The sequence below is a fragment of the Urocitellus parryii genome, chromosome 10, assembly GCF_045843805.1.
Source record: "Urocitellus parryii isolate mUroPar1 chromosome 10, mUroPar1.hap1, whole genome shotgun sequence".
Taxonomy (NCBI): Eukaryota; Metazoa; Chordata; class Mammalia; order Rodentia; family Sciuridae; genus Urocitellus; species Urocitellus parryii.
In genome coordinates this window covers 103,220,264-103,234,223 of record NC_135540.1, presented here as the reverse complement: position 1 = coordinate 103,234,223, position 13,960 = coordinate 103,220,264, and the positions used below count along the sequence as shown (strand labels likewise).

The 13,960-nt window shown below is 38.1% G+C and overlaps 1 protein-coding gene and 1 long non-coding RNA gene across 2 annotated transcripts in view; one reads left to right on the top strand and one right to left on the bottom strand.

Annotated features, from left to right (window-relative positions):
- LOC144257280 (uncharacterized) overlaps positions 1-3,318 on the top strand; it is a 36,879-nt gene extending 33,561 nt beyond the window's left edge. The window contains exon 4 of the long non-coding RNA XR_013344415.1: positions 3,079-3,318. This is a non-coding gene — a long non-coding RNA (uncharacterized LOC144257280). The remainder of the gene's footprint in view (positions 1-3,078) is intronic.
- Ppat (phosphoribosyl pyrophosphate amidotransferase) overlaps positions 1-13,960 on the bottom strand; it is a 44,515-nt gene that overhangs the window by 5,865 nt on the left and 24,690 nt on the right. The window contains exons 4-9 of the mRNA XM_026385755.2: positions 9,704-9,816; positions 9,453-9,598; positions 7,856-7,928; positions 6,662-6,813; positions 5,697-5,824; positions 2,563-2,784 (exon numbers count right to left, since the gene is read on the bottom strand). Coding sequence (XP_026241540.1) covers positions 2,563-2,784; positions 5,697-5,824; positions 6,662-6,813; positions 7,856-7,928; positions 9,453-9,598; positions 9,704-9,816 — 834 coding nt within the window. The remainder of the gene's footprint in view (positions 1-2,562; positions 2,785-5,696; positions 5,825-6,661; positions 6,814-7,855; positions 7,929-9,452; positions 9,599-9,703; positions 9,817-13,960) is intronic.

Genomic DNA, 13,960 nt, shown 5'->3' with positions numbered 1-13,960 from the left:
ATAACTGAACGTTCATCAACAACTAATTAAAGGGCACTGTGGGCTGGGGATGTGGCTCAGTAGGCAAGCACCCCTGGATTCAACCCCCTGTATAACAACAACAACAAAATTTCATTGCTAAAAAGTACTAATAGTAATCTGAGCCTTCAACAAGCTGTAATCTTTTTGCAAAGGGTCTTGCCTTCAGGATGACTATGGTGGTGATTGCTGAAGTGGCTGTGACAACTTCTTAAAATCAGGCAACAATGAAATTTGGTACATTGACTTCCTCTCAGGAAAGACTTCTCTGTGGCATGTGATGCTGTTTTGGTAGCACATTACCCACAATAAGACTTTTTAAAAATTGGAGTTAGTTCCCTGAAATCCTGCTGCTGCTTTGTCAACTAAGTTTCTGAAATATCTTAAATACTTTGTTTTGGACTGGGGATGTAGCTCAGTGCCAGAGTGCCCCTGGGTTCACTCTCCATTTTGTGGGTGGAGATGGGGAGAGAAGCAACTCACTGTCATTACAGTTCTCCCATGAGATTGCAACAATTCATACCTTCATGCTCCATACATCCAATTCTAGTTCTCTAGCTACTTCTAACAAATCAACAGTTACTTCCTCTTTTAAAATCTTGAACCCCTCAACCCTCCCATGAGGGGTGGAATCAACTTCTTCCAAAGTATCAATTAATGTTGATATTCTGACCTCCTCCCTTATATAACAAATGCTCTTAATGGCATCTAGAATGGTGAATCCTTTCCACAACATTTTCAATTTACTTTGTCATGATCCATCAAGAAATCATTGTTTATATGGCAGTGATAGCCTTAACAAAATGCATTTCTTAACTAATAAGACCTGAAAGTCAAGATCACTGTTTGTTCCAGGGATAACAGAATGGCTGTTGGACAAGCAAGAATAAAAACAACAAAAATCTCATACAACTCTGTCACAGTTCCTAGGTAGCCAGATACATTATCTATAAACAATAATGTTTTTAAAATTTTTAATAACCATATTTTATTTACCTTTTGTATGTGGTACTGAGAATTAAACTCAGTCCCTTACGTGTGCTAGGCAAGCGCTCTACCACTGAGCTACAATCACAGCCCTGAACAATAATATTTTGAAAGACATCTTCTTTACCCAGCAATGGGTATTAACAGTGAACTACGGGGCTGGGGATGTGGCTCAAGCGGTAGCGCGCTCGCCTAGCGTGCGTGCGGCCCGGGTTCGATCCTCAGCACCACATACAAACAAAGATGTTGTGTCCGCCGAGAACTAAGAAAAAATAAATAAATATTAAAATTCTCTCTCTCTCTCTGTCCCCCTCTCTCTCTCACTCTCTCTTAAAAAAAAAAAACAAAAAAAAACAAAAAAAACAGTGAACTAGAACTGAAGAGTTAGGACCTTAATCTGGATCAGCTCTAAGAAATGTTGTGGATGGTTTGATCTCTCCAGACCATTAAAACTTTTTCCATATCCCAATAGGCTATTTTGCTTTCTTACCATTTGTGGGTTCATAGAGATACACTTTGTTTCCTTCAAGAACTTTTCCTTTGCAGTTACAATGTGGGTAAACTGCACAAGAGATGTAGCTTTCAGCCTTTCTCAGCTTTCCACATGCCTTTCTCACTGGTATTTAATTTAAAGTGAGAGTTTTTTTTTTTTTTCCTTTCTCTTTACACTTAAAGGTCATAGTAGGGTAATATACTAGTCTAATTTCAATATTGCTGTCTCAGGGAACACACAGGCCACAGGAAAGGGAGACAGGGAAATAGGTGGTCAATGGAGTCATCAGAATACACACATTAATCAAGTTTGCCATCTTGTCAGGACAGTTTGTGGTACCCTAAAATGACTACAATAGTAACATCAAAGATTACTGATTACCTATCACCATAACAGATACAATAACAAAAAAAAAAATCTTAAATATCATGAGAATGCCCATAATGTGACATGGAGACTTAAAGCGAACACATACTGCTGGAAGAATGGCAGTAGCAAACCTGCTCAATACAGGATTGCTGAAAAGCAATTTGCAAAAATCAATGTGTGGAGTTCAATAAAGAAAAGTGCAATAAAGTGAGATAGGCCTGTATGCTGAAAAATGCATCAAAGGATGTTATATCCATAAATAAATACATGTTTATTTATTAACTAAGAAAATTAAAAGCTTTAAAGAATTTTTTTTCCAGGAGATGATGTGATACAAATAAAAGAGTTAAATTTATTACACTGGAATGATTTTTGTCTTCAAATGGAGAAAGTAATCAAAATTGTATAGATTTAAAAAGCATTCTATTATTATGATTTTTAAAGTTGGTCTTCTAATTAACTTTCCAAAATTATTCTTAAGCTTTTATATTTAGCTTTTTGGTCTTCCAAAAACTCAGTATACAGTATAAGAATGGATATTACATTTCTCCAAATTGCCACAGTTATTTGTAAAACAATCTGATACGACAAGCTAACTTACCTTAATGACCTATCCATTTTGATTCATGATACTAAATTTCAATTTTTATTGACAGTATTGTATTGTTGCTTTGGGACATTTTAATATTACTTACCTCTTTTGCACCCGATTCTTTGAGCAATTTTATTATAGGTGAGATGGTATTGCCTCTCACAATTGAATCATCTATAAGAACAATTCTTTTGCCTTTAAAGTTGTCCGACAACACTCCAAATTTTTTGGCAACACCAAGTTGTCTTAACCTCATGTTTGGCTGAATGAAAGTTCTTCCAACATACCGGTTTTTACACAGCACCTCCACATAGGGAAGTCCACACTGAGAGGGGAGACACGAATAGATAATAAGCAGCAATACACACTCTACTCCAGGCTCCTTTTCTCTTTAGATTATGCTAGCATTATAATATGTATGTAAAACGTGACAATTTGGTGGTTGCTACAAACTTTCAATTACCAGAATATAATTTTATTTCACTATTTAAACTGTGGACAGGAAAAAAGAAGGGAAAACCCTGTTGAAAGAAAATAGTTTGTAGAAAAACAATTCATTTTACTAGAATTTTTAATCCCTTCCTCTTTATTTATGACCCTTTTGATTTTATTTTTTGAGATGGGGTCTTCCAAGGTTGCCAAGGCTGCCTGAAACTTCCAATTCTCCTTCCTCAGTTTCCTGAGTAGCTGGGCTTACAGGTAAGTACCGTTGCACCTGGCTAATGCTGCTCTCTTTTTTGGTGTGTGTGGTGCTGTGGATTGAACCTAGGGCCTTGTGCATGTGAGGCAAGAAATTCTGCTCTCTTAAAACATGGTTATTCCTCTATTTCTCTTGGAAGAGAACACTAGGCATATGAAGACAAAAAAAAGGAATAAATCACTGTCAGATAATTTTACACATTTAAAAATTATTGGCATAAGAATAAACAGTAGGCTAAGGAGATGCTCTTTAGGGACAGGAAATTATTCATCCATTTCTCAAGGTAATCTTTTCTGAAATATATGCATATTGTTTCTTTCAGAAGCTAATTAAACTATCTACTACAATTTGTCCCCTAAAGGTTCGTGTGTTGGTGGCATGGTCCTCTGTGTGGCACTGACGTGGATTAACGGGCGGGTCTAATGGAGGCCCTTAAGTATGTTGCTTTGGGACATTTTAATATTACTTACCTCTTACTTAGGAGATGGAGTGTGACAGGGTGGGGGCTGTCCTCGGAAAGGATTGAGATAGTTCTCAAGGGTCCTTCAGGGTCTTAAATTGGCCTTGCTAGAGAGTTCTTATAAAAACTGAGTCTGACTTCTGAATTGTTCTCTGGTTTCTAGTTTGGCTCTTGTCATTGTGGTTTCATCTGGCATGAGGCACTCAACAGAAATAAGCAAAGACTAGCACCTTTCCCTTGAAGGTCTGGAATTGAGCTGGACAAACATTTCTTTTTTAGAAAGATTCCCAGACTCTGGTATATTTCATCAGAACAATGGGAAACTACTAACACTATCCAAGATGGTTAATATTAGGTGTTACGCTCTAGGATCATTCACTATAACTATACAATTACCTGGTATGAAAAAATGAAATTAAGCAGAGCACTAGGAACATTACACAAAGTGTATATAAACAGTTTTATTATCCAGACTTAGTAAGGAATGGATACATTAGTGGCTAATTGTGGGAGGCCAACCTTATGGGTGACTGAGTTACACTCCCCAGCTGGGTGCTGAGGCTCTCAGTCACAGAAATGGGTGTGTCTTGCTACAGCCCCATGGGTGAAGCTGTTCCTTTGTAATATAACCCCTTGCCCTGTTTAGGATAGAATCTTGCATGGAAGTGCCTTGTGTGTGTCCCCTCCTCTTACTGTGCCTTTGGGTGTGGCCTGCCCAGGTGTCAGTCAACCTGCTGACAGTGGACATCATGAAGATAGACTCGGCCCCCTGAAACCTGACCCCTTGCCTCATTTGAATAGCTTCTCCTCAATAAAAGGGGTCAGCGCGTGCTCTCACTCTCTCTCTTTCTTCGGACCCTTAAGGTCAGAGGAGCCTCACAGCAACCCCAAAGAAAAAGGTATTTGTGTCTCTTGTGTGGTTATTTCGTGCAGCCCAGTTAGGCCAGTTTAACTAGAGTGACCCCTGAGCCTTTTAGTTGCTAGAACAGAAACCTGGCAGCTAATGAGGGAATTTCAAGGAGGAGGTTTTCATATGCAAATACACATCCAGTATTCTTTATTTTAAATGTTGTCAAGAGGGTTTCAAATTTCAGATTTAGAATATGTGGATATACAATGAGATATTTTGGGGATGCAAACCAAGTCTAAGCATGAAATTCATTTATGTTTCATGTACATCTTTTTTTTTGAAACGGGGGACCAGAATTGAACTCAGGGGCACTCAACCACTGAGCCACATCCCCAGCCCTATTCTGTATTTTATTTAGAGACAGGGTCTCACTGAGTGGCTTAGCGTCTCATTTTTGCTAAGGCTGCCTTTGAATTTGCAATCCTCCTGCCTCAGTCTCCTGAGCCACTGGAATTACAGGTGTGCACCACTGCACCTGGCCTCACGTACATCTTGATGGCAATTAGATACAATATTCTTAGTGTGCCTATGTTTTGACTATGACCTGTCATGTGAGCTCAGGTTTGAAATTTTCTACTTGTGGTATCCTATTGGTACTCAACATTTGGGATTTTTGGATTAGAGATGCTCAACCTGCATTACCACTAAATTCTCTATATATATAGTTACTACTATCTGTTAAAAAAAAAAAAAAAAAAAATGAACAGGGCCACTAGGCATGGTAGCACACACCTGAAATCCCAACAACCTGGGAGGCTGAGCCAGGAGGAAAACAAGTTCGAGACCAACCTTGGCAACTTAGCAAGACCCTGTCTCAAAATAAAAAATGAAAAGGGCTGAGGATGTTAATGGCTGAGCACCCTTGGAGTCAGTCCCAAGTCTGTCTGTCTCTCTCTCTCCCCTCACCTCCCCTCTCTCTCTCTCTCACACACACACACACACACACATACACACACACACAAAAAAAAAACCAACTATGGCAAATTTCCCAGTTTTTGGGTGCTTTTTGTGATCTTTACAAATCCTAGAATAATAATTCTTCTAAAGAATCCAAATAAACTCCCAAACTTTTCCTTTTCTTTTCTTGTTGAGTTTCCCTTTATAGGCTAGAATTTCTTATTCCACTGCTAAGAATGCAATTCAATGCCAAGTAATTAAGAGAAATACCTTTCCTGCGTAACCAAGAGCAGCAGGTGTAGCAGATTCCGGAACAGTGCTAACCAAATCTGCATCCACAGGTGCTTCAATTGCCAGCTGTTGACCACAACGGTATCTTACCGTATAAACCATTTGGTCTGGTATGTTTGGAAAAGGAAACAAGTTATTTTTACTTAATATTGTTATTCTAAAAAGACAGCATTAGAACATCATCAATTAAGTATAAAAAAAAAAAAGCAAACATGCTTAGAATGCTCAAGTACCCCCCCCCAAAAAAAAACCAAAAACAATAAAGTGAAAATACTCAAATTGGGGAGTTCAAAGTTCAACTATGCAGCTGGGGAGGGGGCTGAGACAGGAGGATCCTGAGTTCAAAGCCAGCCTCAGCAACAGTGAGGCTCTAAGCAACTCAGTGAGACCCTGTCTCTAAATACTCAGGGTCAAGGTCAAGTGTCCCTGAGTTCATCCTGTGATACCCACCCACCCCCCAAAAAAAGTTCAACTGTGTAGTATTTAAAAATTTTGACCTTAATATAGATTTGAAAATCATAATCATTATTTTTTTTCACATGCAGAAGATTGATATTTGACCCATGTGTCCCATTCCATATAATCATTTTTAATAAGAAAGATGTCTTAAAGTTGAAAGGAAGGGAAATAGCAATCTAATGACTTATGAATTCATTAATATACACAAAACATAAAACTGTACCTTCAGGGCCTGGGGTAGTAGCTCAGTGGCAGAATGCTTGCCTAGCACATGTGAGGCCCTGGGTTCGATCCCCAGCACCACATAAAACCAGTAAACAAAATAAATGTATTGTGTCCACCTACAACTAAAACAACAACAACAACAACAAACCCAAAACTGTACCTTCAAAAAGCAAGGTAAACTTTTGGGCCAAGAACTGCTATGTTTCAATGAGATAAATAAGAAATTTACAGAAACAGTCAAAGAAATGAAATTTACTTACTTTCAAACATACTATCTGGTCTTGCAAAATAAACATATTCAAAGATACAAAAAGCCACTGGGTTTCCTTCAGACCTTGATATGACATCAAGAGTTCGGACATTATGTCTGGATATTTCCACAATTTCCCCAGGCAAAACTTCACGGTAATATCTTGAAAATAATGTTTAAAAAAATTAATTAATTAAATTTAGAAAACCCTACTTTTAATAAATCAGTCCTTAAGGCTGATGATAATATCAATTTAAAAACACATAGTTCCCTCCCTTTTAGAAAAAAAGTGATTCCTTTAATATGTCTATAAGTCTGTTATCTCTTGTCCTAATTTAAAATTTCAAAAATGAGAATCTTGGCTGGGTACGATGGTGCACAGCTGTAATCCCAGTTGACTCAGGAGGTTGAGGCAGGACAATCACAAGTTCAAAGCCAGCCTCAGCAATTTAGTGAAGCCTTAAGCAACTTAGTGAGACCCTGTCAGAAAATAAAAAATAAGGGCTGGGTGTGGGGGCCTGGGATTGTAACTCTGGAAAAGTGCTTGCCTAGCATATGAAGCACCGGGTTCAATTCTCAGCACTATATGAAAATACATAAATTAAAAAAATAAAAAAGGAATTGTGCCCATCTACAACTAAAAACATTTTTAAAAAAATAAATAAATAAGGGATTTGGCTCAGTGGTGAAGCACCCCTGGGTTCCATCCCAAAACAATTAAATCAAAAAACTAAAGAGAGTCCTACATTTTATTGATTTTTGAAATAAAAGGTATTTTTATCCTGATTTAAAATTTTTCCATTATAATTTCTTGTTAAGAACATTCTTCCTTTCTGAGTCTCATGATAGTGTAAAAGAAAGATGATGCTCATAAAATTACAAGGTATACATTCATGTCAGTATAAGTGCTGAGCACAAATCTACATAACAAATTGTGTATGTTTTGTTATATATGTTAGAAAGAAAACTTTCATGTAATTAGCAAAAGGAAATTTTCTTTTTAATTAAAAAAAAAAAAAATTCCCTCTCTTTTTAAGCCAGGATCTTACTATCTTGTCCAGGATGGTCTCAAACTCACAGGCTGAAGTGCTCCTCCTGCCTCAGCCTCTTAAGTAGCTGGGGCCACAGGAACATGCCACCATGCCCAACTAAAAAAGTCTTATAAATGTGGGAAAAGATAAAATGCCTAATGGGTAAAACTTACCTTGCACCAATAGATAAAAAGCTACAAGATTCTGAAGACACAACCCATCCTTCTGTTTCTGATGTTTTTTTTCCTATAAATCAAAAAAGAACTCAGTTAATGGATTTAAGTAATTTTAAAAGAGGCTATTTCAACAGAATAGTTAAACACTAAATAGATAAAGTAAAAAAGCTCAAAGAAGAGATGATTTTCATGACTTTAAAAGCACATAGATTTGGCCAGGGTTGTGGCTCAGTGGTAGAGTGCTTGCCTAGCTTGCGTGAGTAAGGCACTAGGTTCAATCCCAGGCATCACATACAAAATAAACAAACAAAATAAAGTTCGTGTCCACCTATAACTAAAAAAATTTTTTTTAAAAAAGCACATGGATCTTCATTTAACTTAAGCCAAAGATAAATAATAGCCCTAAGACTCCTACCAACATTATTTTTATGACTAAACAAGACACCTGAAAAGTCAAAAAGAAAATCACTAAAATCATACTGTAGAAATTAAAAGCTAAACGAAGACTACAAATGAGTAGCTCAGACAGAAAAAAATAGGAATGTCTGTTAATACATTAAAAGTAACTCATTTTCTTAAATTATAGCATTTGATGGTAAATGGATGGAAATGGAGAATATCATACTAAGTGAAATTATCCAAACTTAGAAACTCAATGGTTGAATGTTTTCTCTCATGTGGAAGCTAGAGTAAAATAAAGGAAAGGAGGATGAAGAGATAAGATTACATAAAGAACCAATGAAATACAGATTAATAGACAAGCAGGTCTGGGGTTGTGGCTCAGTGGTAGAGCACTTGCCTAGCATGTGTGAGGCACTGGGTTCGATCCTTAGCAACACATAAAAATAAAACAAAGTTTTTTGTTTTTTAAAGAATCCTTAAAAAAAAAAAAAAGACAAGGAAAAGGAAGTCTGGGGCTGGGGATGTGGCTCAAGGGGTAGCCCTCGCCTAGCATGCGTGAGGCACTGGGTTCGATTCTCAGCACCACATAAAAATAAAATAGAGATATTGTGTCCACCTAAAACTAAACAATAATTTTTTTTTAAAAAAGGAAGTCTCATAGAGGAAAAATAAGGGGAATGGGGGAAGATGGGAGGGAAAGGGGAGGTTCATGAACTGAAATTGATTTCCACGCAAGTACAGTTTGTTGGGATAAACCCAACTACTATGTATAACCATTAAGCTCTTAAAAAAAAAAAAGTGACTCATTCTTAGATGTAGACAAAGAAAAGTACTTTAAAAACACAAAACACCGAGCTGGACACTGTGGGGCATGCTATAATCCCAGTTACTCAGGAGGCTGAGGCAAGAGGATCACGGCAGCATCAGCAACTTTAGTGAGGCCCCAAGCAATTTTGTAAGACCTTTCTCAAAAATAAAAAAATAAAAAGGGCTGGGGATATGCCTCAGTGGTTAAGCACCCAAAGATCAATCCCAGCATCAAAACCAACCAAACAAACAAAAGACTAACAAAGCCATTTTTCTGTTTAACTAAATCCATCTCACTCATAAGTTTCCTATACCTAAAGATTTCAGGGCTCGATAGCAGTAGGGCAATGACTTTGGAAACTTAATTCTGTCTGAAGTCCCTTACCTTTGTCATTTATATCAGAAACTGGAATAAGTCGACCAATGCATAGAGGACGATTTCCATAAGGATCCCGAACTGCGTAAATAACATCTCTGTGCATTATAAGCAGGGAGTATGCTGTGGGTGCTTCCTTCATTAAGTTTTTAATCCTGAAATGGATTAATTAAATGACTAAACGAATCACTTCAGTTATAAACATTGAAAGCAATGCTTGCATCACCAAAGCTGCAAAAATAATCCAAATTTACAGTTACCTTGCTACCCAGTCTGGGGTGTCATCTTGTTCCTGAGGAGGGGTATATGCCAGTAACTGGGTTATCATTTCACTATCAGAGCTGGTGGACAGACCAACACCATGACGCAGAAGCTATACAGAAGAGAAATCTGTCATTAGCAGAGAAAGCTCCCCTCTAGTCCTCATCCAACAGTCCACCATAATGGAAATAATTGGGCATTCTGCTGACACCTAGTAATGAAAACCCTGCACCCCACTAATTGTATGTATATACTGAAAACAGAGGACTACTGTGGAAGGCAATGGGAAATCTCCAAATGTTTGAGGAGAAAAAAAAAAAACAGTGCTTAAGGAGACACCAAGAAAAGTTTGAGGGCATATAGACCTGCAATGGGGTTGAGGGGAGGAAGAGTTTGGATTGTGGGTCTTTTTCTACCCACAACACTCCTGATGAGTAAGACACATTCCCTTAAAAAAGGCACAATACAGTGGTGACTCTCAAACTGCATCTGTCAGTGGTAGTGATGGTGGTTACCCATCCTCAATGATTACTGATAGAAGAAAGGAATCAACTGTATTAAACAATTAAATGTATAAATACCAGTTGAAGTTCTGAACAAGTCTGAAAAAAGTGAATTGAAATGGACACTAATCTCTAAGTGGTGACCTTTTAGTAATTTACTGCATACTTTTGGGGTTGTCTGAATTTTTAAAATGAGTTATATATATATTTTTTGTTTAGGACCAGAAATATATCCTCTTTTTTTTTTTAAGAGAGAGAGAGAATTTTTTAATATTTTTCAGTTTTCGGTGGACACAACATCTTTATTTTTATGTGATGCTGAGGATCGAATCCAATGCCCCGTGCATGTCAGGCGAGCGCGTTACCGCTTGAGCCACATCCCCAGCCCCTCCTTTTTTTTTTTTTTTAACTGGAGACTTAACCCACTGAGCTACATCCCCAGCTCTTTTTGTTTTTTATTTTGAGATAGTGTTTCACTAAGTTGCTCAAGTTCTCACTAAGTTGCTGAGGCTGGTCTTGAACTTGCAATCCTCCTCCTGTCTCAGCCTTCCAAGCTGCTAGGATCACAGGTATGTACCACAACTCCCAAGCAAAATGTATCTTACATAGATTATAATGCCAGAGCCTGTAAAGAGGGCACAGCAAAGCTCTGGGAAGCCCTAATGGTAGAGTGGGAAACAGGAGAACAAGTGGTACAAAAGCTTGGGTTCCAGATACTTCCAGCCCACCAGTTCATCATCATTCAACTTCTGAAACTGCTTACTTCATGTGAGACGACAGCTCTAAGAGGCTGAAAGAATAATGGAGTATGCACTTGTCTAAACATGCCCTACTAACTACTACCACCTGGTCCTCGGGTGCTAATCAAGATGATCAGAATCTAGTGAAGTGAAGAAACTAAACATCCATGAATGGCATAAGTGGATAAAAAAGAAACTACCAGGTACCTGAAGACGCCGCATGATAATAATTTTAAAAAGAATGATGAAGCCGGGTGTGGTGGCGCATTCAAAGCCACCATCAGAAAAAGTAAGGCCTAAGCAACTCAGTGAGACCCTATCTCCAAATAAAATACAAAATAGGGCTGGGGATGTGGCTCAGTGGTTGAGTGCCCCTGAGTTCAATCCCTGGTTATTCCCTCCCAACCACCAAAAAAAAAAAAAAAAAGGATGAAATAATGGATGAAGTCAAAGGCATAAACTAGACGCTGTTAACACAGAAACTTCCAAATGATAAGCTGTAAATAAAGGGTAGGAGTAAACATCCTTTGTCCTTACTCCCAGATTCTATTTTAGTTTCCAGTATGGTTACAATTCATTTCTCTTATATTTGTCATCCTCAAGTTTAGACTCCATTTTCTTCATATGCTTTTTTATGCCTCAGATATACAAATTGAACATCCCTAATCCAAAACTTGAAATGCTTCAAAATCTGAAACTTTTTAAGCACCAACATGCCACAAGTGGAAATTGCACATGAAAGTTTGTTTTATGCATAAGATCATTTAAAACATCATACAAAATTATATTTACTCTATGTGCATCATTTGTATATGAAACATAAATTAATATGTTTAGACTTGGTTCCAATCCAAAGATTTTAGAATCCCAAAACATCTGAAATCTGAACCACTTCTGGTTCATTTCAAAGAAAGGATACTGAACCTGAACCTATACTCTACTCTGTTTTTTTTTTTTTTTTTTGGTTCCAGGAATTGAACCCAGGGGTACTTAATTGAACCAGTGGAACTGACCCACACTCCCAACCCTTTTTATATTTTGAGACAGGGTCTCTCTAAATTTCTGAGGGTGGCTTTCAATTTGCAATTCTCCTGTCTCAGCCTCCTAGTTGCTGGGATTATGGGCCAGTACCATCAACCCAGGTCTACTTTCTTCTTATGCTTTGATAAATATATACCACTGAACTGCACCTATGGGAAAGTAGTTCTAGGAGCGCTGCAGAACCAAAATCTGCAATGCATAGTCCCTTATAAAATATAAAATAATGATGTAGAATTTGTATATAACTTAATACACTCTACCATATATTTTAGATCATGTCTAGATATTTCTAAAACAATGCAAATAGTTATTACGTTATTGTTTAGGGAATAATGACAAGAAAAATGTCTGTACATGTTCAGTACAGGCAATTTCCTGCCCCTGTCCCCAGATACATTTTATCTGCATTTGGTGGATATGTAGTGCTGGAAAGTCAACTGTAGGTTGGTGATTTTGGAATGATTGTGGGGTATGTGTGCTGGGGACTAAACTCAGATCACTGAGCCACATCCCCAGCCCTATTTTGTATTTTATTTAGAGACAGGGTCTCACTGAGTTTCTTAGTGCCTTGCCATTGATGAGGCTGGCTTTGAACTCGAGATCCTCCTGTCTCAGACTCCTGAGCTGCTGGGATTACAGGTGTGTGCCACTGCACCTAGCCATAGGTTGATTTTTGACCTGGATTTTCCTCACACACAGCTCCTACACCCCTTGCAACGACCAATGTAAGCGTATTTAGTAGGATAATGAAATGACTGGTAGCAAGAGAACCAACCAGGTGATTAGAGGTAACTTTCAACCTTATACCAGACCTTCCAGGAGGGAAGGGGGCTGAAGTTTGAGCTGATAATTCAAGGCTACTATTTCAAGCAATTATGCCAACTTAATGAGATCCCAAGAAACCTAAATAGAACAAATTGGGACAGTTTTCAGATAACTAAGGAGAGCCTGGAGTGGTACCCAAAGGGCATCAAAGCTCTATGCCTCTTCCCACATACTTTTTCCTACCCATGTCTTCTTCTTTTTTCTTTGTTTGTTTGGTGGTGCTAGGGATCGAACCCCAGCCCTGTGCATGCAAGGCAAGCACTCTACCAACTGAACCATATCCTCAGCCCCCCTACCCATCTCTTCATCTTGACTGTTCTGCTGTATTCATTGTAGTATGCTTTATGATCAACTGGTAAGCATAAGAAAAGTACTTTCCTGGGCTGGGACTCTGGCTCAGTGGTAGAGTACTTGCCTAGCATGTGTGAGGCACTGGGTTCGAGCCTCAGCACCACATAAAGATAAATAAATAAAGATATTGTCCATCTACAACTAAAAAATAAAGATATATATATTTTTAAAAAGGAAAAAAAAATACTTTCCTGAGTTCTGTGAACTGCTCTATCAAATGATGGAAATCAGGGAGGGGACGTGAAACACTCAATAGCCAGTTGGTTAAAAGTATCAGAGACTCAAACTTGTGACTGACATCTGAAGCGGAAAGTAGACTTGTGGGACTAAGCTCTTAATCACTGGGATCAGACCCTGACTCCAGGATGCAATGTTGATCTGAATTATAGGATACTCAGTTGATGTCCTCTAGAGAACTGGCTGGTGTGAGAAACCCTTATATTTGGGTTATGCTGTGATGAGTCTGAAAGTCACATAAACTTTGAACACAGGAACAAATTTCCAAAGGACAGAAAGATCTATAAACCCTAATTTTTCTGTGCTTAAAACAGAAACCATAAATCAACTTCCCAAATCTCAACACTAAAGCAACACTATTGCAAACCACCCTGGGAGTATATTCAAATGCCCTCAACTATGGGGGCGGGGGGGGGGGCATCTTAGAATCTGGAATTATAACAAATACTTCAGGTAATTCTTATGTGATTGCTGGTGGCAGTTAGGCATCAGGTAGCAACAATTAAGAAATGCCATTTCTGCAATCCCAGCAACTCATGAGCCTAAGACTCTAAGTTTC